Source organism: Bubalus kerabau, chromosome 8 (genome assembly GCF_029407905.1).
Source record: "Bubalus kerabau isolate K-KA32 ecotype Philippines breed swamp buffalo chromosome 8, PCC_UOA_SB_1v2, whole genome shotgun sequence".
NCBI lineage: Eukaryota > Metazoa > Chordata > Mammalia > Artiodactyla > Bovidae > Bubalus > Bubalus kerabau.
Genome location: NC_073631.1, coordinates 108,027,351 through 108,050,083, shown reverse-complemented (window position 1 = coordinate 108,050,083; position 22,733 = coordinate 108,027,351). Strand labels below are relative to the sequence as shown.

General features: G+C 49.2%; 1 protein-coding gene across 5 annotated transcripts in view; it reads right to left on the bottom strand.

Annotated features, from left to right (window-relative positions):
- TMEM178B (transmembrane protein 178B) overlaps positions 1 to 22,733 on the bottom strand; it is a 412,255-nt gene that overhangs the window by 24,882 nt on the left and 364,640 nt on the right. For 4 of the 5 annotated variants that reach the window (XM_055591126.1, XM_055591120.1, XM_055591121.1 and 1 more), the window contains one exon: positions 16,102 to 16,239. In XM_055591126.1, the coding sequence (XP_055447101.1) occupies positions 16,102 to 16,239 (138 nt within the window). Of the gene's footprint in view, positions 1 to 5,825; positions 6,483 to 16,101; positions 16,240 to 22,733 lie in introns of those variants that run through there. The other variant, XM_055591123.1, reaches the window with a different exon arrangement.

The following is a 22,733-nucleotide window of genomic DNA, read 5'->3' as shown; positions in this document are numbered from 1 at the left end:
GAACTGACTGACTGAAACTTGTTTCTTGGATCTCTGGGTCAAGTTCATTATGTACAAAATCAGCGTAGTAATGCCAACCTTAAGGACTGCCAGAAAGATGCAAGGTAAATAATGTTTGGACAGCATCTGCCATTGACACAGCATCGATGCTCCAACAAGTGAGCTCTTCCCTTCCTCACTGCCTCTTCCACCTGTTCTCTTGGGGTGGTGGTGTGTGGGATGTTGAAGGTCAAATGGGAACTTCCCCTCCCTTTGAAGCTCTGTGAACTAAAAATGTCACCTGACTCATAATGAACTGGTAGCTCAGACAGTAAAGAATCTGCCTGCAAAGCAGGATAGTGTGGTTTGATCCCTGGTTTGGGAAGATCCCCTGGAGGAAGAAATGTCTAACCACTCCAGTATTTTGGCCTGGGGAATCCCAACGAAAAGAGGAGCCTGGCAGGCTACAGTCCATGGGGTTGCAGAGTCAGACATGACTGAGTGACTTTCACTTTCATTTTGGGTGACCAGCACCTTCCTTTCCCAAGAATGGTAGATAGGTAGATCAAAGAGGTCCTCATCCTCCTTACTGTTGAAATGACACAGAATTTTCTTGTTTTTAATATTTTGCATTGTAAAGTTGTCAGTCCTGAAAAGGGAAATGGCTCATTTATCAGACTAACTGGTCTAGGTGTCTGACTCTCCTCTAAGATCGTGGGCAACTCTCAGGCAGGCAGGAGTTTTATTTTATTTTTTATCCTCCAAAGTATCATATGTTTTATCCTTAAGTATTTAGCAGGTACTTAAGGGGTTGTTTATTTAATGAATTATGAACATTGGGCAGATCCCAATGGTTCACCAAAGTGGGGAATGGGCTGTCCTCTCTCACAACCACATCTTGGACATCCTTGATGCTCTGATGGCTCCTATAGATGGGGTGAGGGTATCTTCCCCAAATCAAGACACATGGTATGAGACATGATCTGATAAGAGCAAAGCATATTTGAAATCAGGAGACTTCCAGAACATCAGGGAGAGAAACGCTCTACATAGGCACTCATTCTCTAATTATTTTTCTGTTTGTTTGTTTAGTTGATCTGTTGTGTCTGACTCTTTTGTGATCCCATGGACTGTAGCCCACCAGGCTCCTCTGTCCATGGGATTTCCCGGGCAAGGATACTGGAGTGGGTTGCCATGTTCTTCTCCAGGGGATCTTTCTGAGCCAGGGACTGAACCCACACCTCCTGTGTCTTGTGTATTGCAGGTGGCTCCTTTACCCCGAGCCACCAAGTATTTTATACCTGGAGACAAAAAGTGAGTCATTCCCCATCTGTCCCCAAAGCCCCAGTTCTGTTGGATGAAGAAGCAGGTCCAGTAGAGCAGAGCTGACTGACACCTCCGGGTCTGTCTTCACAAAACTTCTCCAGTATCATGCTTTCAGATCTCCCAAGAATCACTCTCCCACCAGCACCTCCTAGACCTTCAAGGCCATCGCCAGCAGACCGTGGGACAATGTATACAGCAACTGGTTTGGGCTTGCTAAGCTCCTCCCCACCTCTACCCACTGGGGTCATCATTCACAGTGAGGTGAAGGATGGTGGAGGGGGTGCAGCCCTGAGCCCAAGGTGTGCCTGACTTTGCACTGTAGGGGCTGCCTGGCCCTGCCCCCAGGTCTCTGCCCTGGGCTGCTTCTCCAGATCACCGCTCTGGTCCCCAGAGGGAGCTGGGGTTCTACTGTGCACACACCCCAGCTCACCTGTTGGTGATGTCCTCTCAGCCTACCTCAGGGTGCCCCTGTGTCTGGTCTGGGACATTTTCCCTGTGTCTGGTACCCTGAGCAATCCTGCACATGTGTATGTACATACTAATTTGCCTCAGTCATGTTCCACTCTTTGTGACCCCATGGACTGTAGCCTAGCAGGCTCCTCTGTCCATGGGATTCTCCAGGCAAAAACACTGGAGTGGGTTGCCATTCCTTCCTCCAGGGGATCTTCCTGACCCAGGGATCGAACCCACTCTACTCTCTATTGAAAGTATAGAAAATAAACTTCCTTAAAATAAGACCTATGTTTACTCAATTTTTAAAGCACTGTGTATGCTCACAGAAATATTTTTTGAACTGAGTTAGAATTTGTTGCAGAAATATGTCAAATATGGCTTAATATATCTGATTACATTATGATTCTTGGTGTGGTGTGCGTGCATGCTCAGTCATGTCCAACTCTTTGCGACCCTAGGGACTGTATAGCCCACCAGGCTCCTCTGTCCATGGGCTTCTTCAGGCAAGTATATTGGAGTGGGTTGCCATAGCTTCCTCCAGGGGATCTTCCTGACCCAGGAAGATCGAACCCATGTCTCTTATGCCTCCTGCATTGGCAGACAGGTTCTTTACCACTAGTGCCCCCTGGGAAGCCCTCCAGCCCTGTACACACTGTGCATCATAGACATCCAGGCAGTAGGGGCGAAGGGAGCCTCTCGAGGGTGGAACTCCCTCCCCCCTTCCCTGGGTGTGGCTATTTCTGATGCCGCCTTTCCGGGTCCTCATTCTCCTCTCTGCACCCAGGACTGGAGAGAGGCCATTCATCCCTTCCACCAGGGCCTCCCTTGTCACTGTTTCTGGGGAGCAGCCTTTAAGGCTGACAGGAGGGGTCTGTGCATTTACTCCAGGAATGAGCATTTTTCTTTGATTGATGACTGATTTCAAGAGGCAGGAGCTTGGCAGCCAAGTTCCCTTTCTCAGAAGCTTGCACACCTCTGTAAGAACATCCTCGAAGAACCACAGGGAGGGAGGCTTTTGAGGCTGCTTTAGAAATTACCTCAGTTTCCATGGCAATCAAGCTCTGTGGCGTTGCCACCACCTTCTGGGCCTTTCTGCTCCCACTGGAAAGGCTACTGGAGAAATCTCTTATTTCTCGACAAGGATTCCAGGAGAGAGATGGTTTTCCAGCTTACCTGCACCACCTCTCACCCCCGCATTCTTCTTGGCTGCCCTTCCCAACCCATTCTTGCTGATGGCCCATTGTCTGGAAGCAAGAGACCCCAATTTGGGGCAGTCCTGTTAGCATTTCTAACCCATGAAAGACAGGCTGTCAGGGTCCCAGCCTGAGTCTGGACTGTATCTGTGCATGTCTGTGTTGATGGAGGCATGACAGCCAGGTAGGCACCAGGGTTGTGGAGAAATCACTCATCCTGAGTAGGACCCAAAACCGTCCACCCAGACACAGCCTAGACACTGTACCAAAACCATGCTTTACCATCTGTAGTAACCTAACCCTGCCATTCCCTTCCTTAGACTTTGACACTTGTGGGTCTGCCCTGCCCATGCAAGGGGTTGGACTGCATTACAGGACCTTCCTAAGAGATCCATCAGTTCTTCCTTGATGGCGCAGCAGGTAAAGAATCTGCCTGCAACGCAGGAGACCCTCAAGAGACTTGGGTTTGATCCCTGGGTAGGGAAGATCCCCTGGAGGAGGGAAGGCATGGCAACCCACTCCAGTATTTATGCCTGGAGAACCCCATGGACAGAGGAGCATAGTGGGCTACAGTACATGGGGTTGCAAAGAATCAGACACAACTGAAGCAACTTAGCATGCACACATGGGAGATCCATCAACTCTTCCATTTAAAGCATCAACAGACAGCATGAGTGCTAAGGCTTTTTCAATCCTGCTGTTTCCATTGATCTGGGATGTTATCAATATTCTCACCCAATCTTAAAGACCTGCATAGAAATATAAAGGTCTTACACCAAGGTTCCAAGTCTCAATAAATTCTGACCTTACCTCCCCGGTCTGAGACCCTGTCAGTTTTGGAAGATGCTCCTCTCCCTGTTGGCAGTAGGCAATACACTCCGCCGTGTCTTATTAGCAGCTTGTGTCGGCAATGTTTGGAGAGGGAGCTTTTGATGTGAGGGAAGGGGGAACACTTGTTCTGCATGATTATCCAGTCATCAAAGGGCAAGGGGTGATTTTCAGCCCAGCGGACTCAGCCTCAGTTAGGGAGGAGGGCAGCTGCATGCAGAACAGGGAAGAGACCTGAGTTTTCAAGTTCTCCGGGAGCCTCTGTAGCAAAAGGCTGTGGTGTCCTGGGATCAGGGAGTCTGGGTGTGGGGCAATGCTGGAGGCGGAGATGGCTCAGGGGCCTGCGACATGAGCAGCTGTGTGCTGGCTTTAATATTCTGCTGTCGCCATCTTGAATTTCTTAATAATGTTTGAATAAGGGGACCACAAAGACGGCTGAGCGCTGAAGAATTGATGCTTTTGAACTGTGGTGCTGGAGAAGACTCTTGAGAGTCCCTTGGACTGCAAGGAGATCCAATCAGTCCATCCTAAAGGAAATCAATCCTGAATATTCATTGGAAGGACTGATGCTGAAGCTGAAACTCCAACACTTTGGCCACATGATGTGAAGAACTGACTCACTGGAAAAGACCCTGATGCTGGGAAAGACTGAAGGCAGAAGAAGGGGATGACAGATTATGAGATGGTTGGATGGATCACCAACTCGATGGACATGAGTTTGAGCAAGCTCCAAGAGATGGTGAAGGACAGGGAAGGCTGGTGTGCTGCAGTCCATGGGGTCACACAGAGTCAGACACAACTGAACGACTGAACAATGAACAACAAAGGGGTCCAAGTTTTCATTTTACCCTGGTCCTCACAAATTATGGAGCTGGTCCCGGTTGGAAGGGATAGATGTTATCAGGTGTGTGGCAATGCAGCACCTTCTGGGGGTGCATGACAGTCCTCCTACCCTAACCTGGCTACCCCAGGCACAGACATCATGCCCTCACTCACTGGAACTGGGCATGGCTGGCTGAAGAAACCCCAGCTGCAGGGACTCCCAAAGGAAGCCAGACCACTGATAAATGTTACATAATATCCAATGATAGCCCAGGGGAGAAGCCCAGAGCAATCTATGAAATAGACAGAGGGTAAGGCAGAATCGGAGAAGGCAATGGCACCCTACTCCAGTACTCTTGCCTGGAAAATCCCATGGACAGAGAAGCCTGGTAGGCTTCAGTCCATGGGGTCGCTAAGAGTCGGACAAGACTGAGAGACTTCACTTTGACTTTTCACTTTCATGCACTGGAGAAGGAAATGGCAACCCACTCCAGTGTTCTTGCTTAGAGAATCCCAGGGATGGGGGAGCCTGGTGGGCTGCCATCTATGGGATCGAACAGAGTCGGACACAACTGAGGTGACTTAGCAGCAGCAGCAACAAGGTAGAATCAATCAAGCCCAGACCATGGCCTACAAGGCCCTACACCATCCATCCAGCTTTGGGCATATCTCCATCTCACTCTGCTCCTGGCACAATCCTCTCCTCTTGCTCAGCTTTTTCAGACCCAAGAAGCTCATCCCCATCCCAGGATGTCCTCTACACCTGCTGTTTGTTCTTGCAGGGACTAATCTTTCCTGAGTCTTCCCATGGCTCAGCACCCTGCCTTCATTCACATCTCTGTCCACCATAACCACCCCGAGGGGCCTCCATCCCCACTCAGTGGCCCTTCACCTACAATGACGGCCCCCCAGGACTCTCCATCTCCCTCCCAGCTTAATTTTTCTCCATTGTTCTCACCCCCTGATATCAGATCATGTGTTTACTTTATGGGACTTGCTTCTTGTCTGTTTCTCTAGCTAGAATGAAAGCTTCATGAGGACTTGATCCTATTTCCTACCACAGCCCAAGGGCTTAATCAGTGTCTGGCACGTAGTATAGGCAATCAATATTGAATGAATGCATGAGTAGTGTGGTGATTAGCCAGAGAAATAATATCTCTTCAACAATTTCATCTTCACCACCCTGTGGTGTGTGTGTCTTTGCGTGCTGGTGGTGGTGGTGGTGACATGGGGCTGCTTAAAGCAAAGCGCCCCTGAAGGTAGTCGTTTTTTTAAAAAGGAGCATCTCAGTAGTAAAAATAATAAGGTCTAGAATTTATTGAGAACAATGGCACCTTTTTGTACAAGTTAACTCTGCAGTATTCACAACTATGCCTCAAATGGGTACTATTATTAGCCTTGTGTTACAGGTGAGAAAATTGAAGCAATGCATGAATTAGTGTCTGCCCTGGATAACGTGTAATGGTGTGGCTGTGTTGAGTGCTTGATGGGCAGGTGACAGGCCATTCTGGCAAGGCCTCCACTGACCAGATTAGGGCTTATAGAGCCAGGGCTGCTTACCATTCTCCTCCAAAGTGCAAATCTGTAACAGAGGAGGTCCCACTGGGTGGTAAGGGCGCATGTGCTTTGGGGTCTATTTCAACTCTTAAGGCAAAAATGAAGCCCCAGCCACACTGTCCTGGCCACTGGTTCTACATCAGGCAAGCGTGCATGTTATTTCCTACTCTTCCTGACAAGGTGCCTCCTTCCCCCAAAGGTCTTTGTTTTGAATGTAATCATCAAATGCTAAAACATATTCAAATATGCACCTTCCAAAGGGCAAGCTATATCCCAGGATATGAAGTAGTCTGTGAATCTCTGCTGAGGACTGTGAGAGAAAGGCTGTAAGACAAAAAAAGAAGAGTTGTGACATTGTAGTGAAATCTCACCTGAAGTTATAGAGGCCGTTTAGCAAGGTAGGTAGATGGGCTTTATGCCCTTGTTGGTCATGACAGATTATAGACTCTCTTCTGCCTATTAGAAGGGAATTCACTTGGGGTACGTGTGTAATATTCACTACCACTTTAGTACCATTTACACAGAAGAGCAACAGCTATCATTTGCTGAGGGTTTCTTATAAGCTTGCATCGTGTTAAGTCATTGGCTTATTGATTGTATCCTCTCTCCCCAGAATAGTATCTAACTTACGTGGTCACACTTCTCTTAACCACATGTCATGAACGTTGAGACACAGTTCCTATTGAACTTAGAGAAACTCAGTCCTAGCCACGTTTCCGAGCAACGCTGGTGCTTGGGAGGACAGTAGGGAGAGGCTGATGGGGAAGCTTGGATGTTGTCCTACTTCACAGCATCCCTAAAACCACTCCACTTACTGCCTGGAAGACACATTCACCCAGTCAAGACATCCATACCTTGGGCTTTGCATTTTAGGCTTGTGTGTGTGCTTACTCACTCAGTCATGTCTGTTTGTGACCTGCATGGACTGTAGCCTACCAGGCTCCTCTGTCCATGGAGATTCTCCAGCCAAGAATACTGGAGTGGATGGCCATGCCCTCCTCCAGGGGATCTTCCCAACCCAGGGATTGAACCTGAGTCTCCCACATTGCAGGTGGATTCTTTACCATCTGAGTCACCAGGGGAGCCCAAGAATGCTGGAGTGGGTAGACTATTCCTTCTCCAGGGGATCTTCCCAACACAGGAATTGAATCGGGGTCTCCTGTATTGAAGGCAGATTCTTTACCAGTTGACCTACCAGGGAAGTTTTCAGGATTGCTGGACCTTTATCAAGGTCTTTTTCTACCAGAAGAGGGGTATCTGGGGGTTTACTGCACAACTGCTCTCTGCTGGGCTTGGTGGAAGGGTGTCATTGAGCATCACTGGGTTGCAGATGACTGCAGTCACTCAAAGTGGATAGTTTCAGCTTCTTTGGGAGCATCCTCTTTGCTCTCCTGACTGACTGGGGAGTTAGAGAAGGTTTTGCTGATCACACAGGTGAGAGGAAAAGGAGCTTTAAAGACTTCCTCTTCCCATGAGAACTTGTGCCCTTAATTCTGGCCACCGTCTCCTCCACACACCCCTTTGTGCTTTTAGAAGGCAGGATACTCTGCAATTCTGAGAGTTGCATCTGCTTAGAAGTACAGAATCGGAGTGATGCCACTGTGGGCAGTCATGTACGGCACAGGGGGTCATGGGGATCTCCCACACGGGGAGCTGGAAGCAGAGAGAGCGGGATGGGCTGCAAGAAGCCAAGCTGGTGTCCCCGACTGGGCCCTGCTTCCATTTCTGCCACCAGACACCCATGCCTCAGCCTTTTCATTCTAGGCTTGTAAGTTTTCAGAACTGCTGGACCTTTATCAAGGTCCTTGTGACCTAGGACAGCCGATGTAACTCCTCTTATCTGGAAATACAAGAAGGTCGAACTGGATGGTCTCTAAGGCCCCCTTCCATTTCTAACTTTCTAGGAGTCCAAATTAAAAACAGAAAGTTCTTTCTGAGGTCATGTATAATTCATACCCTCCATCCAAAAGGAATTTGAGACAGACTCCAGGACTGTTCAAATAAAGATAAAAGGAGAATAAGAAACCCCATGGAAGAGGAGAAGGTCAGACCAGGAACAGAAGATAAGACAGGCTAATTTCTTGAAGGACTGCTAGCTCTAATCAAGAAAAAACAAAACACTTTCTCTGTTGTACATAATTCCCTCTTTTGATACATGCATTCGACAGATATTGGAGGCTGCAGACACTTTTCAGACCCAGGGGGTACCTTGGAGAACAAGGCAGATAAGCTTTTGGGGCTCATGGAGCTGATGTCTATATTGGTGGGTGTGGGGTGAGTTGGGGAATGTTAAAAAAAAGCTGCAGACACCCAGTATCCAGGTCTTGATTTACCATTCTCCAGCAGAAGAAACCAGGCTCCTTGGAGAAATGGCCAGTTCTAAGACGAGGGCAGGAAATAACACTAGATGAGCCTGGAGCACCTCGAAGTGCTCAAAACTAAGGAGTGCTCAAAAAAAGCAAAATCAAAAGGCTACACTGATGAGTACACCAAAGGGCATGGGGCCAACTGAAAGAGCTCCCAGTGGCCAAAACTGGCACAGCTGGACAAGGTAAACAGGGTACTGAATTATGATTCAAACTATAAAATCAACATTCATGAGTCCACACTGAAATGAATAGATAATTTAAAGAATCTGCCTGCAAAGAAGGAGACCCAGGTTCCATCCCTGGGTCAGGAAGATCCCCTGGAGAAGGGAATGGCAACCCACTCCAGTATTCTTGCCTGGAGAATCCCATGGACAGAGGAGCCTGGCAGGCTGAAGTCCATAGGGTGGCAAAGAGCCGGACATGACTGAGTGACTAATGCTTTTACTTTCAATAAACAGGGAAGAATTCCAAATAGTTTATGTAGCTATTCCACCTAAAGGCAGAGAAACAGCCCCCAACTCCTTAGGTGTGTACTGTGCCTACTGACTTCCTTCCAAAGAGGACAGCATGGAAACAGAGAAAGCAGAAGAGTAACTTTACAGTGGAGAAGCCTGACACAAACTCCTTACTCCAGGGATGAAGGCAATCTCAACCATCATAAATCATGGGGATAGCACATACCCTTGAAATGACGTGATGAAAATGGCACCTTACCTGTGTGATCTTCTTCCCCAAACCATAACCCAGTCTAATCACTAGAAGAAAACTAGATAGGGTCCAACAGAGGAGCATCCCACACTACGCATGACCAGTATTCCTCAAGTACTCAACTGGCAAGGTCATTAAAAACAAGGGAAGTCTGAGAAACGGTCACAGTCAAGAGGAGCCCAATGAGACATGACAACATAATGGGAATTTCTGGAAGGGACTCAGAAACAGAAAAAGGGCATCCGGTAACAATAGAAAAAGGAATAAAAACAACTAACTATGGACATTAATGAATAACAACATACCAACACTTGTTAACTGTAATGAATGTATTGTACTAAAATGTTAATAACAGGGAAAACTGTGTTCAAGGGCAAAGGGGAATACGTGAGTTCTCTGTACTAGTTCCTCAATTTTTCTGTAAACCTAAACTGTTCTAAAAAAGAAAGTCTATTTTAAAAAAAGAATCTGAAGGTCAGAGATGGAAGGAGTCACAGACTCTCTCTTCTCCTGGCTTTGCACAAGCAAGCTTCCATGAGTCCTACAACTGCAGGACGTGAATTTTGCCAACAGTATTATGATCTTGCAAGAGGACCCTGGTCTCAGATGAGACCCTGGCTTGGGTGGATACCTGGACTGTAGACTGGGGAGACCCCGAGCAGAGAATCCAGGCAGTTAAGCCTACCTGGAATTCTGATTCAGGGCAACTGTGCAGGATAACAAGGATTGCTGCTTAAAAAAAAAAAAAAAAAGCAACCCAAACCAAAATGCAGTGACGATAAACATGTCATAGAGTAGTGGGCGTGCTGTAGAAAATTAAGTAAAATGTAGAGAGTGATGGGGCAGCTTTGTGAACTGGATGGCTGAGGCAGCCCTCTCTGAGGGGGTGGCTCTTCATTTGGGATCTCAATCCTAAGAGGAGCCGGTCACGAGGCACTGGTGGGGAAAGCACTGTGGGCAGAGATCAGGCAGCTCCAGGACCTTGCGGTGAAACTGTGAGATCCAGGAGAGAGGCGGGTGGTGTGGCCAGAGCAATGTGAGCTTGGGGAAAGGGACAGGACAGGAGTGGATGGAGGGAGAAAGAGCCAGATTAAATGGGGTCGCCACCATGGGCTGAATGCTGTGTGCTCCCAGTTCACATGGTGAAACACTAACCCCTAAGATGATGGTACTAAATGGAGGACGGGACCCTCATGAATGGCATTAGTGACCTTTCAAAAGAGGCCCCAGAGAGCTCTCTTGACCCCGCCATCATATAAGAACACACAAGAAGGGACCATCTATGATGTGAATGAATCAGAAAGCAGGTTTTCCCGACACTGGATCTGCCAGAGCTCCCTGCCATCATTCGAGAACACACAAGGGGGTACCATCTATGACATCTATAAACCAGAAAGAAGGTTCTTCCCAGACAGTGGACCTGCCAGTGCCTTGATATTGGACTTCCTGGCCTCCAGAAGAGTGAGAAACAAATTTCTGCTCTTTATAAGTCACCCAGTCTCTGGTATTTTGTAATATGACCCCCAAGCTAACTGAGATAGCCTCGGAAGAGGGGTAAGGAATTTGGATTTTAAGTTCAGGAGTAAGTTTTTGGCACACTGGTAGTAGATGAGTGAACATCTGATTTATAGTTTCAAAAATATGATGCCAACTGCCCTGTGAAGGACTGATTGCTGGGTGCCAGTCTACACAGGAGGGTCCAGGGTCAACCTTGATGAAAGCTCATGGCAAAGGACGGATGTCTTCCAGGAGTGTGGGAGGATGTGGGCGAGGGGTGCTGAGGGGGTGGGCATGGGCTTAGGGCGCCCCCACCCATTTGTAGACCTGTGTCCATGGGGTGGCTCTAGATACACCTGGTGAGTCAGTTACAAGTGCTCCTAGTAGTCATCTGCCCCCTCACCATGCTGTGCTTCCCCATGCCATCCTGTCCCTGCACATCTGAATCCCACTGGTGATTCAACCAGACACTCATTTCTGGCAGTTGCACCCAGATGCTGCTGTGCCAGTCTGAGCTAGATTCTCCCCAGAAGCCTTGCCAAAGGGGAAACTGGATCCCACCCACCACCCCCAGCCTCCTGGCCCGACAGAGCTGCTGTACTTAACTAATTGCCTCCTCCGGGTTGAGTGTTAATCAAACAATTTGTTGCTAGTCATCTCCTGAGGTGCGGGGCGCCCTCTCTTTAAGCCTGGAAATAGTTAAATCCTGGAAAAGAGAAGCACCCAGGGTGGGCCACCCCTATTCATGTGGGAACAGATAAGAGACTGTGGATAGAACCTCTTATTTTGGCCCTGGCTGGGTCATCTAAACTCAACTGCAATTCCATCTTTGGACTCTTCACTTTCAATTTACCTTTTTTGCTCTTACTGACCCCTTCTTTCCTCTGCTCACCACACCACCCCCACACCCACACCCGGCCAGCTTGGGAGCCCTTTAGTGGTTGGTCGGGTCCCCAATAGCTGTTCTCACTGGCTGTCCAATCAAACCCCATGGGCACTAGTCTGTGCTCAGCTATAGACTGAGCCAATCTGGGTGGTCTGTCTAGTCAAAGCTATGGTTTTTCCAGTAGTCATGTATGGATGTGAGAGCTGGACTATAAAGAAAGCTGAGCACCGAACTGATGCTTTTGAACTGTGGTGTTGGAGAAGACTCTTGAGAGTCCTTGGACTGCAAGGAGATCCAATCAGTCCATCCTAAAGGAGATCAGTCCTGAGTGTTCATTGGAAGGACTGATGCTGAAGCTGAAACTCCAATACCTTGGCCACCTGATGCGAAGAGCTGACTCATTTGAAAAGACCCTGATGCTGGGAGAGATTGAAGGCAGGAGGAGAAGGGCATGACAGAGGATGAGATGGTTGGATGGCATCACTGACTCAACAGACATGAGTTTGAGTAAACTCCGGGAGTTGGTGATGGACAGGGAGGCCTGGCGTGCTGTGGTCCATGGGGTCACAGAGTTGGACACGACTGAGCGGCTGAACTGAACTGAATCTGGGTGAGAGCTAAAGCCGTGGGACATTTTGGTCACAAATATCTACAGTCTGAGGGACAGCTTTGCCATGTTCGTAAGGTGGCTGTCAGAGGGAGCTCACTCTCCAAGCCTTTCCATGGGTCACCCCTAGAAGAGGAACTCCTGGAGGACAGGCACCAGTCCAGTTCTGGTTCCGGGAGTAGTTGGTGCTGAGATGTCTCTTCATGACACACAGGGTTTTCACGACAAGGCTTTGTCTCTGGGCAGACACTTCACCTCTCAGCAACTCGGTGCTGAGCAGGGACAGGGAAGCACAGCTTCTGCTCTGAGTCTGCTCCCTGCCAGGCTCTGAACTAAACCAGACTCCTGGGGTCAGCAGGCAGCAGCTGCTCTGGGCATCAGGACCACCACCCACCTCCCACTCCCCTCACCATGACTGTGTCTGGCTTCCTTGGCATGCATGCCTACTAAGTCTCTCAGTCGTATTCGACTCTTTTCAACCCTATGGACTGTAGCCTGCCAGGCTCCTCTGTCCATGGGGATTCACCAGACAAGAATACTGGAGTGGGTTGCCGTGCCCTCCTCTAGGGGATCATTCCAACCCAGGGATCGAACTCATGTCTCTTACGCCTCCTGCACTGGCAACGGGTTCTTTACCACCAGTGCCACCTGGGAAGACCTCCTTGGACAGAGCACTTATTTGGGAGAGGGTACTCTCCCCCACCTAGAGCTTCAATTTCCCCCAAAGACCAGGGATCAGGAATCAGCTCTTAGTGGCTTTGTCCTTCTTTCTCACCTCTTGGGGCCAGTCTGCAGGTCACCATGAGATGTGTGGACACCCCTCCCCTCCCCAGCATCTTGTTACCTGCAGACACAGGTAACAAAGCTCCAGGGTGGACGCGAGGGCTCTGCTCCTATAATAGGACAATGCTCCCGTCAGCACTAAGCAGCTCTCGGGACAGCAGCTTCTGGATGTTGCCCTTTTATCATGAACTGTGGTTTTTCCATTGAAAGGACCATCGGGGAGTCCATGTGCAGGGAAGCCAGTTTAGCTGGAACCCTTGGTGATCAGGGCTCGGATGGGCCTCCAGGATAATAACCCATGCCCTGTGATAGCACCACCTGTCTATGCGGCCTAAGAGCTGGAGAAGCAGCCATAAGATAGGGCGGGGGAGCTGGGAAGGAAGATAAATTCTGAGAGGCCTTCCTGACTGGTTCATCCCCAGAACCGTGACAGTTCAGAGCTGGAGGACTCTTAAAGGTCACCAGTTCCCCCAGCTCTCCCCCCCACCCCCCCAGTTACCGCACATTAGGGTCACCTCAACCGTTGAGCTTGGATGAGTCTGGGCGAGGCCGCAGCATTGCTACTTTAAAAGCCCTGCAGGCGATTTGACTGTGCAGTGATTACAAACCACTAACCAGGGCTTCCCTGGTGGCACGGTGGTAAAGAATCTGCCTGCCAATGCAGGGGACACAGGTTGGATCCCTGATCTGGGAACATGCCACATGTCTCGGAGCACCTGAGCCCCTGCACCACAACTATTGAGCCTGTGCTCTTAGGGCCTGGGAGCCACAGCTACTGAGCCCGAGGGCCCTAGAGCCCGAGCTCCACCACAAGAGAAGCCCACGCAATGAGAAGCCTGAGCACTGCACTACAGAGTAGCCCCTGCTCTCCGCAACTAGAGAAAAGCCCAAGCAGCGATGAAGACCCAGCACAGCTGAAAGTAAAAAAAAAAAAAAAAAAAAATAGAACCCCTAGCCAGGAGGAAGGGGATCAACACCATCACTCACTCCCCTGTGGGGAGGGGTCTCGGGTCCTCAGTCCAGCCTGAGGTCTTTCACCTGGCATCCCAGAGCCCTAGGCTTCTGGTGGTGCTCCAGCAAATGGAGGGTGGGAGGGGCAGGGCCCCAGGCACCCTCCTGTCCCCCACCCTCTTCCGGGAGAGAGTTCCCACCCAGGTCTCAGGTGAGTGGGGAGTGTCCTGGGGTATGGTGTGTGGCCGACCTGCAAAGATCAGCGCAACCTGCTCTGTCTCTGTCTGTCTAGAAACTGTCAGAGCTGGAAGGTTCAGCACCTGGTGGGATGTGAGGAGGGCTGGTCTGGAGGGATGGGGGAGGGAGCAGCATGAGGGAGGTGGGAGCACCTGGGAAGAGCACAGATAAAAGAGCATCAGCTCCCCCTGCTCCGGATTCCTGCTCTGCCTGAGGCCTGTTTGCTCAGCTTTTCTCGGATTCCTGGGAGGCCTCTCTAGAGCCTTCGAAAAGCCCCGTTTTACTGGAGTCTGTCTTTGTACAACCACAAGAGCCTTAGAGAGAACACGCACTACAAACAGAGCCACTCCACTTTGATCTTTTCACATTTCGGGGTCCAGAGAAGACTTTTGACTGGAAGGTGGAAACGAAAAAGATTCCGCGCTGCTAAAACCAAGCACAGACATCCCAGGCCGTGTGTGACCCTTGCTTCAGTGAGGAGGACTCCGGGGCGCAGGAAAGGTGGTAGGGCTGGTTTGTTTGTTTTTTTCTGGGGAAGGGGGTGGGTCCTGTCTCAGCGGGGGATGGAAGGAAGGAGGAGGGAGCGGTCCATGCCTCTCCCTCCCCTGGCCTCTGCCTCAGTCCAGTTGGGACCCACAGGGGAGGTGGTGCACGGCGGGGATGGCTGACTCTGGTGACAGAGAATTTGAGATTTGCATCTGTTCTTCAGGGGGATAAGAATAAACAGTCCAGTGCCACGTTGAACCCAACAATTCTCCTTCTCTACCAACCCACAGCTCACTAGCCCCCAGATCTCTCTGTCCATGCAGGACAGCCAACTCCAATCTCCAGCAGGACACCACGCCCCTTCCCACCTCTGGGACCTGATCAGAGATCCCAAGTCAGGCGGTTCATGTGGTGTCTGCCATCTAACTAACGCTGGCTTCAGTGCATGGGACTCATTATTGCTGTTGTTCAGTTGCTCAGTCGTGTCCGACTCTCTGAGACCCCATGGACTGCAGCACGCCCGGTTTCCCTGTCCTTCGCCATCTCCTGGAGCTTGCTCAAACTCACGTCCATTGAGTTGGTGATGCCATCCAACCATCTCATCCTCTGTCGTCCCCTTCTCCTCCTGCCCTTACACATTTCCCTGTATACATTTTCAATTCCTTCTGCACAGGCCCAATTCCCCTTCTTACTAACTCCATGCAATTTGTCCATCCACCTCTCTCCAAGGAATGCCTTGTGAAGGGCACACTCATGATTAGCTTTCGCTTTGGACTGAGGATCAAACCAGGAGACCAAAAAGCACACTTGAACTCTCCAGGGAGAAAAGAGGCTGCATAGACGATGAATGAGCTTTTACTTTCCACGGATAAGAACATGTTCCTCACAGCTACACAGCTCTGCTTATGGACCACCCATCAAAGGGCTGGACTGGTCCTATGGCTACACCAGTGATAGAGGGTGAAAGAGACATGTGACAGAAGGTTTAGCCTTATCCCACCAGTTTTAGAGCCTCATTGGAAATGGGAGCAGCAGCCGTAGGACCCAGGAATCAAGGGTGGAGGTAGGCTTCTGAAGAGGAAACCGTCCAGACAGCAGTTGCCTCCCGCCTCACAGTATATACCGTGTATACACTATGTGCTCAAAACACCCAAGTACCTCCTGGGTTCACACTCACTCCATATCTGACACCTGTTTCAATGCCATCACCACCGTCTCTCACACACCAGGTGGGAGACCCCAGAGGGCAAGGACCAGCAGTGGTGAGCAGCTAAGAGGAACTCAAAACACACTGCTGGAATGAGTGAAGGAAAGGGGAGTCTTCCCAACGGAGTCTGGGTCTCCATCCGCACGTCCGCCAGCTGTTCTTTCAGAATGCCAGTAACTGGGACCTCCCAGCCCGCCGCCCCCAAGCCTTACCTCCCATGAGGAAGAGCAGCCCAGCCACATACTGCATAAGGCCTCGGTCCCAGCAGCAGCCCAGCACGCCAATGATCCAGCCGAAGAGGATGATGGCCACCGCCATGCCCATGAAGCCGGCTGTCATCCTGCGCAGGTCTGTGGGGAAACAGGTGAGTACCAGTTAGCATCAGAGCCTGGAACTCAGGGTCTGGTGCACCCCAACCCTGGGCAGGAGGGAGGGGGTAGGGCACCACAGGGGCCCTTTGCAGACAGGTTGGCACAACTGAGCTTCCTTTGCAGAGGACAGAGCCCCTGATGGCAACCGTATGTGTTGTTTAGTTGCTCAGTCATGTCCGACTTTGTGTGACCCCATGGACTGTATAGCCCACCAGGCTCCTCTGTCCAGGGATTCTCCAGGCAAGAATACTGGAGTGGGTAGCCGTTCCCTTCTCCAGGGGATCATCTGGATGATCCAGGGATTGAACCTGAGTCTCCTGCATTGCAGGAAGATTCTTTACCCCTGAGCCAGCTGGGAAACCCCAGTAACCATATCCTCAAGTACAAACACAGCTAGGACAGCCGGTCCACACGCGGAAGGAGGGATCACCACCATAATGGCTGCCACTTCCTCTGCATTCCCTCCTTTGTGCTGGGTGCAGCACTGTTCTTCCCAAGCATCTCTCCCAACCTTCTAAGACAGCTATTCTCTTTATCCCTATCTGGAAAATGGAGCAACCCACGGAAAGCCTACAGAGAGTGGAGGACACAGCATCAAACCCAAATCTTTGCGGCTCCCAGGTCCTAACCCAGCATCACTCACCCTTCAGGAAAGTGAGAAAGAGACAAATGGGCCCTTAGAGCTGGGCTGGGTCTTGGCACTTGTCAAGGACTCTATCCCTCCCATGCAGGGTTTGCTGGTCTCTCAGGAGGTCAGGGGTGAAGAGGAAACTGTATGACGTTCCTCATCCTCCAGCCTGACTCTGGGGGGCTCAGCTTCCCCCGAATGTGTGGTTGCAGGGTGGGAACCATGCTTCCTGCTCTCAGGTTGAACCCTGAGGAGGCCCCCTCAGCTTTCCTGATCAGGCCCTTCTCTGTCCACGCTCTGCCAACCCATCAGACAAAGCCCGGCATGCAGGGGGAGGAGGGCTGTCTGGAAAGGTGATTTTTTTTTTTATTAGTTTTTATTGGGGTATTACTGCTTTACAGGGCTTCCCTGATGGCTCAGTGGTAAAGAACCCATCTGCCAAGGTAGGAGACATGAGCCATGGGTTTGATCCCTGACTTGGGAAGATTCCCTGGAGGAGGGCATGGAAACCCACTCCAGTATTCTTGCCTGGAGAATGCTATGGAAAGAGGAGCCTGGAGGCTATAGTCCACAGGGTCGAAAAGAGTTTGACCTGAGTGAAGAGACTTAGCACATGAATGCTGTGTTAGTTTCTGCTGTAGGCAAAGTGAATCAGCTATGTGTTTACATGTATCCACTCTTTTTTGTTTTTTGTATTTCCTTCTATTTAGGTCTGGGAAGGTGGAATTTTTAGCAGAAGGGAGACGGCAGAGCTGCTGATATGTCTCTGTCAGCCTCACTCAGCATCTTGCTAAGCTTCCTCCCAGCTCCAGCCCGACCCTCTGGTGTATCCGCCCCCCCACCCCACCCGCTGCACACTCCTTCCCTGGAATCATCTGGCTTTCTTCCTTCTGAGTAACACCCCCAATCAGGCTCCACACAGGAGCCGTTTATCTGGCCTCTACCCTGGGGAAGGGGACTGCAGAGTAGCTGGAGACCCCATTGGCATTCCCTTCTCTTGAAGGAAGGGAAGGAGAATGAGGAGGTGGGGAAGGGGGGACTGGACACCAAACTACATGAGTCCCCCCATCTAAGCAAGCACTGATGGTCTCTTCTCATCCCCGGGGAAACAGACACCCAGGTTTCTGTGGGGAGCACCTCTGTGCCTCTGTGCACTCCAGTCTCCGGTAGAGTAAACAGAGGATTCCGGGCACAGTCGGGCTTGAGACGTCCTGCCTCTCCCCCACCTCCAGAGCTGGCTGTGGTCCATGCCCCTGGTCCTGATACTGAAGATCAGACCCTGGCAACCCCCTCCTCAACCCCTGGGGAGGAAGTTGACTGGGGGGTGGGGAGGAGAACAGCAGGTGAGCCTCCCCGTGATGAAGGGGGCCTGACAGGGCCCTGCCACAGAGGCGGACGTTCACAGAGAGCCACGAGCAGGTTCCTGCTCTACTGAGTTCTCCTGGGTCCTTCCTACCCCTGCTGACCCCGGAGTGCCAGCCCAGCCAGAGAGCAGTCACACCCGTTACAGTCACTGCCGTGCACTGCCAAGGAGGCCTAGTTATCAGGCTGCAATGGTGCTCAGATCACTAAACACACCAGAAGGAACTTTGTTGAGGACGAGTTAGATCCAGCGCTCAAATGAGTGCCAGGCTTCCTGAGCGGGCTCCGTGCTCAGGCACCCATGGCTGGCTGGAAAGAAGGGAGGACCTTCCTGCCAGCTGGGCCGCATCCCTTTCTCTTTCAACTGCCTGTGGTCACCCTGGCTCCTCCATCTCCCCATGGCCACGACCCTTAGTCCTTTCACCCCTTCTTCCTTTGTCACCACAACAGACTCCAGGCAGCCAGCTCTGGGCTGCCTCCTTGGTAGAAAAAGGTCCCCTCTCGACTCCACTGGGACTGATTCCTGGCCGTGGGATACTCTCTGCCACGGGGGGCTCATCCACTCTCCACTGCAGTCAAGGGCAAGGAGGTGATGGGAATGGGAGATGAGAGGCCAGGGTATTTTTAGCCTTAAGGAGATTTATTTATACACCCTTAAACAGCTCAGGAAATTTCCCTTCTATGCTCCTGTGAAACCACAGGCTTCCTTTTCAGTAACAGGGCTGTTTCTAGGAAGACTCTCCTAGAATTTCTAGGAAGAATCTCTAGTGGCACTAGAGGGGACAGCCCTGCAGAAGCCACAGAGCCCCTTCCTGCCGCACTTGGTGGGTACTGGCCCCTGGGCTATGCAGACCCAAGGGAGCAAAGGTGCCGCCTGGGGGACTGAATGGATAATGGGTCCCTGTGAGCTATGTGTACTTGGGATGGGGATGGGGAAGAGGGGTGGGCAGGAAAATGGAAATGCAAATCATTACAAGATGGAAAGGAGGAGGAAAGCCAAGTGCTTCACTTAGGAGAAAACAGAGCAAAAGGCAGAAACAGAAATGGAGAGAATAATTCCTCTTCCAAAAGCCCTGAGACAGATAATAGGGTCTGTGTTCCCAGGTCAGGGAGGGCTGTGCCTCCAACACAGACAATGTGCACTCCGCTGTCTCCCAAAGGCTTTGTCAACAAAAACTGAGGGTCAAGCTAAGTTGTTGTTCTAGAAAGAAGGATGAAAACCAGAGGTCAGGCCTGAGCATTCTCACTGAGCCGAGAGGATAGTCACCATCAGCCGGTGAGCCTGATTTTGCTGGAGCCACGTACGTACAGCTATTTATTCTGCCCTCAGACCCACATGGTAACTCAGGGCAGCTGCAGCAACAACTTAAAGGTAGGCCAGACAAGAAATATTCCTATTTTACAGGATTTAGAGAAGTTAAATAATTTATTGATCAACAGTCTCAAACCAGTGAACTAAAAAGGAATGAGTTGGGTTACTGAGTTGTGTGGGAAAATAAAATTAATAATCTAATTAAAGACCTACAGGATCATCATCACAGATGGAAAAATGTAACTAGCATTTTTCCTCCCAAATAAAGCCAGGATTAGAGTTACAAGATTTTTTTTAAAAGACAGAAATTCACATGGAAGGGGAAACCAGAAAAGAAGATGGCAACAACAGAAGACTGGAAGCTGCAAAAGTGAGGGGCAGTATAATTTCTCAACAGACCTAACAAGCCAAGACCAGAGCCAGCAGAGGGTGGGGGGAAGCCGAAAGGCATCCTGCCAACCCCTCCAAAGGCTCAGGAGTTGGCATTCATCACTATGCGTCAGGAAGTCAAGCAGAGGGGAGGGAGATTAAAACAAGGATTTCGAACAAGTTTTTTGGGATGGAATGAGAACCCTAGCTCCCCTCGGCCACTCCACACCTCTGAGGAATAACCCCTTTCCCCCACCCCCAGGGTGGAGAGGGAGTACTTAGGACTGGCAGTCGATAAGCTCAGGTGACGGCTGGTCAGCACAACGGAGGGTCGTTGCGCACAGGGCAAGTGTCTGTGAACCTACAGAATGTTGAATGCTTACCCTTGAGACCCCAGGCCTCTTCTGCCTGGTTCCCAGAAGCAGACTGCTGCGCCTTTGCCCTGTAGCCTGGAAGCTGGGAGAGACCCTTCTGGTGATGGCCAGCACACAAGAAAATATCGAGACACATTACTATTTGTGTGTGTGGCGGGAGGCAGGGAGGCATAAGCAGTTCCTCCAACTATCTACAGCGAAGCTTCCCATTGACAAGCCCACTGCCTACTCAGGGCTTTCAGGCAGCCCCAAATATGAAGAAAATCTATAAGCTGGAAGAAAAAGAACTTGAAGAAGCAAACTGGCAGGGAGGAGAAATTAAAGATTATTATTGGAAATATAAATCAAAATCACAAGGAGATATCATATCACACCTGTCAGAATGGCCATCATCAAAAGACCACAAATAACAAATGTTGGTGAGGATGTACAGAAAAGTGAGTCCTTGTACACTGTTGGTGGCAATGAATGTAAATTGGTGCAGCCACTGTACAAAACAGCATGGAGTTTTCTAAAAAAAAAAAAAAAAAAAAAAACGAAAAATAGAATTACCCTATGACCCAGCAATTCCACTCCTGGGTATATATCCAAAAAAACAAAAACACTAAATTTGAAAAGATACATGCACAAGGCTCATAGCAGCATTGTTTATAATTGCCAAGATATGGATGTAACCTAAGTGTCCATCAACAGATGAATGAATAAAGAAAATGTGATATACATATGCATGTGTGTGTGTATACATATACACACACACATACAATGAAATACTATTCAGTATTCCATAAAAAATAACAAAAGTTTGCCATTTGCAGCAACACGGATGGACCTGGAGGGCATTATGGTCCAAGTGAAACAAGCCAGAAAGAGAATAACAAATACTGTATATCACTTATAAGTGGAATCTGAAAAATACAACAAACTAGTGAATATAACAAAAAGAAACAGACTCAGATATACAGAATTAACTAGCGCCTATCAGTGGGGGGATAGGAGCGGGAATGCAGGGCTGAGGGTGGGGAAACAAACTACGGGGTGTAGAGAAGCTCAAGGATATGCTGTATTTACAACAAGAAGAATACAGTCAATATTTCATAATAACTGTAAATGGAAAATAACCTTTAAAAATTATATTAAATTTTTAAAATAAAATTTTAAATCAATATAAATATCCCCAAGAGACAAGAGAAGAAACATAGCTTGCTTCTATGACATAAGAACAAGAGACTATGGAAAAGGATTCTCTGAAACAAAAATAACACCTTATAATAAAGGAATCAAAATCATTGAAATTTATAGTATAAAATCAATTCTAACTTATGGAGTAAGAGTCCGATCTTGTTCCAAAATATTTAGGAGTCTTACAAATGCACACAGCACAAGGAAATGAAGGAAAGAGAAAATAAAGAAATAAAAGAAGATGGAGCCAGATATCACATTCTCACACAAAATTTGGATCCTAATTAGAAAGGTTATGATAGTCACCATATTTGTATTTAAGGCATTCGATATTATTTTCATTATCTTGAAATCTTTGTTGCTTTTTATTTGTATTTGAGAAAATCCCAAAGGCCACTCTGCCTATGGAATGACTCACATATAGATGGCCCCATCCCATCCCATCTGCGTTATCCTATGTGTTAATTTTATTTCTTTAGCAGTGAGAAATTGCCTTTTTTAATTCTTTGTGATTGTTCACTGCGCCCACAGCAGTACTTTGCACCTGGGAATTTACACAGCTTGCACAGTTAACCACTGAATGATGAGGGGGTGAAGAGGGGCCACCCCTCCACACAGTGGAAAATCCACTTACAACTTGTAGTCAGCTGTCTGTACACTTACAGAAGATAGACGGTTCTACATCCAGGGATTCAGTCAACCACTTATCTTGTACTATGTTGCACGTACTCTTGAAAGCAAAAGTGAAGTGACAGTCGCTCAGTCGTGTCTGACTCTTTGCAATCCCATGGACTATACAGTCCATGGACTTCTCCAGGCCAGAATACTGGAGTGGGTAGCCTTTCAAAATACCCGCAAATAAGCGGATCCACAGAGTTCAAACCTGTGTTGTTCAAGGGTCAACTGTTATTTCTTTCCCCATCTCTTCCTGCTTTTTTGTAGAAAGAAGGGGAGAGGGAAGGGGAAGCAGGAAACCAAACTCATCCACCTGAAGCCTTGGAAAAATGCTATGCAGCGTCAGACAAAGAATAATCCCCTTAGAAAGAATTTGGAATGTTGAGCTGGACTCTGTAGGGAAAGGCTGAGATAAAGAAAAATCTTCCCATGAGTCCTGTTGGGTTTGAGTCTAATATCTGTCTTCCGCGATCCTAATGTTTGAGAGTCTAGTGTTCAAAATGACAAAGGTGCATTCTAATCTTTTTAGAAAAAGGACGCTGACAGCCCAGTGAAAAAGAGTGGGCCGAGGGGG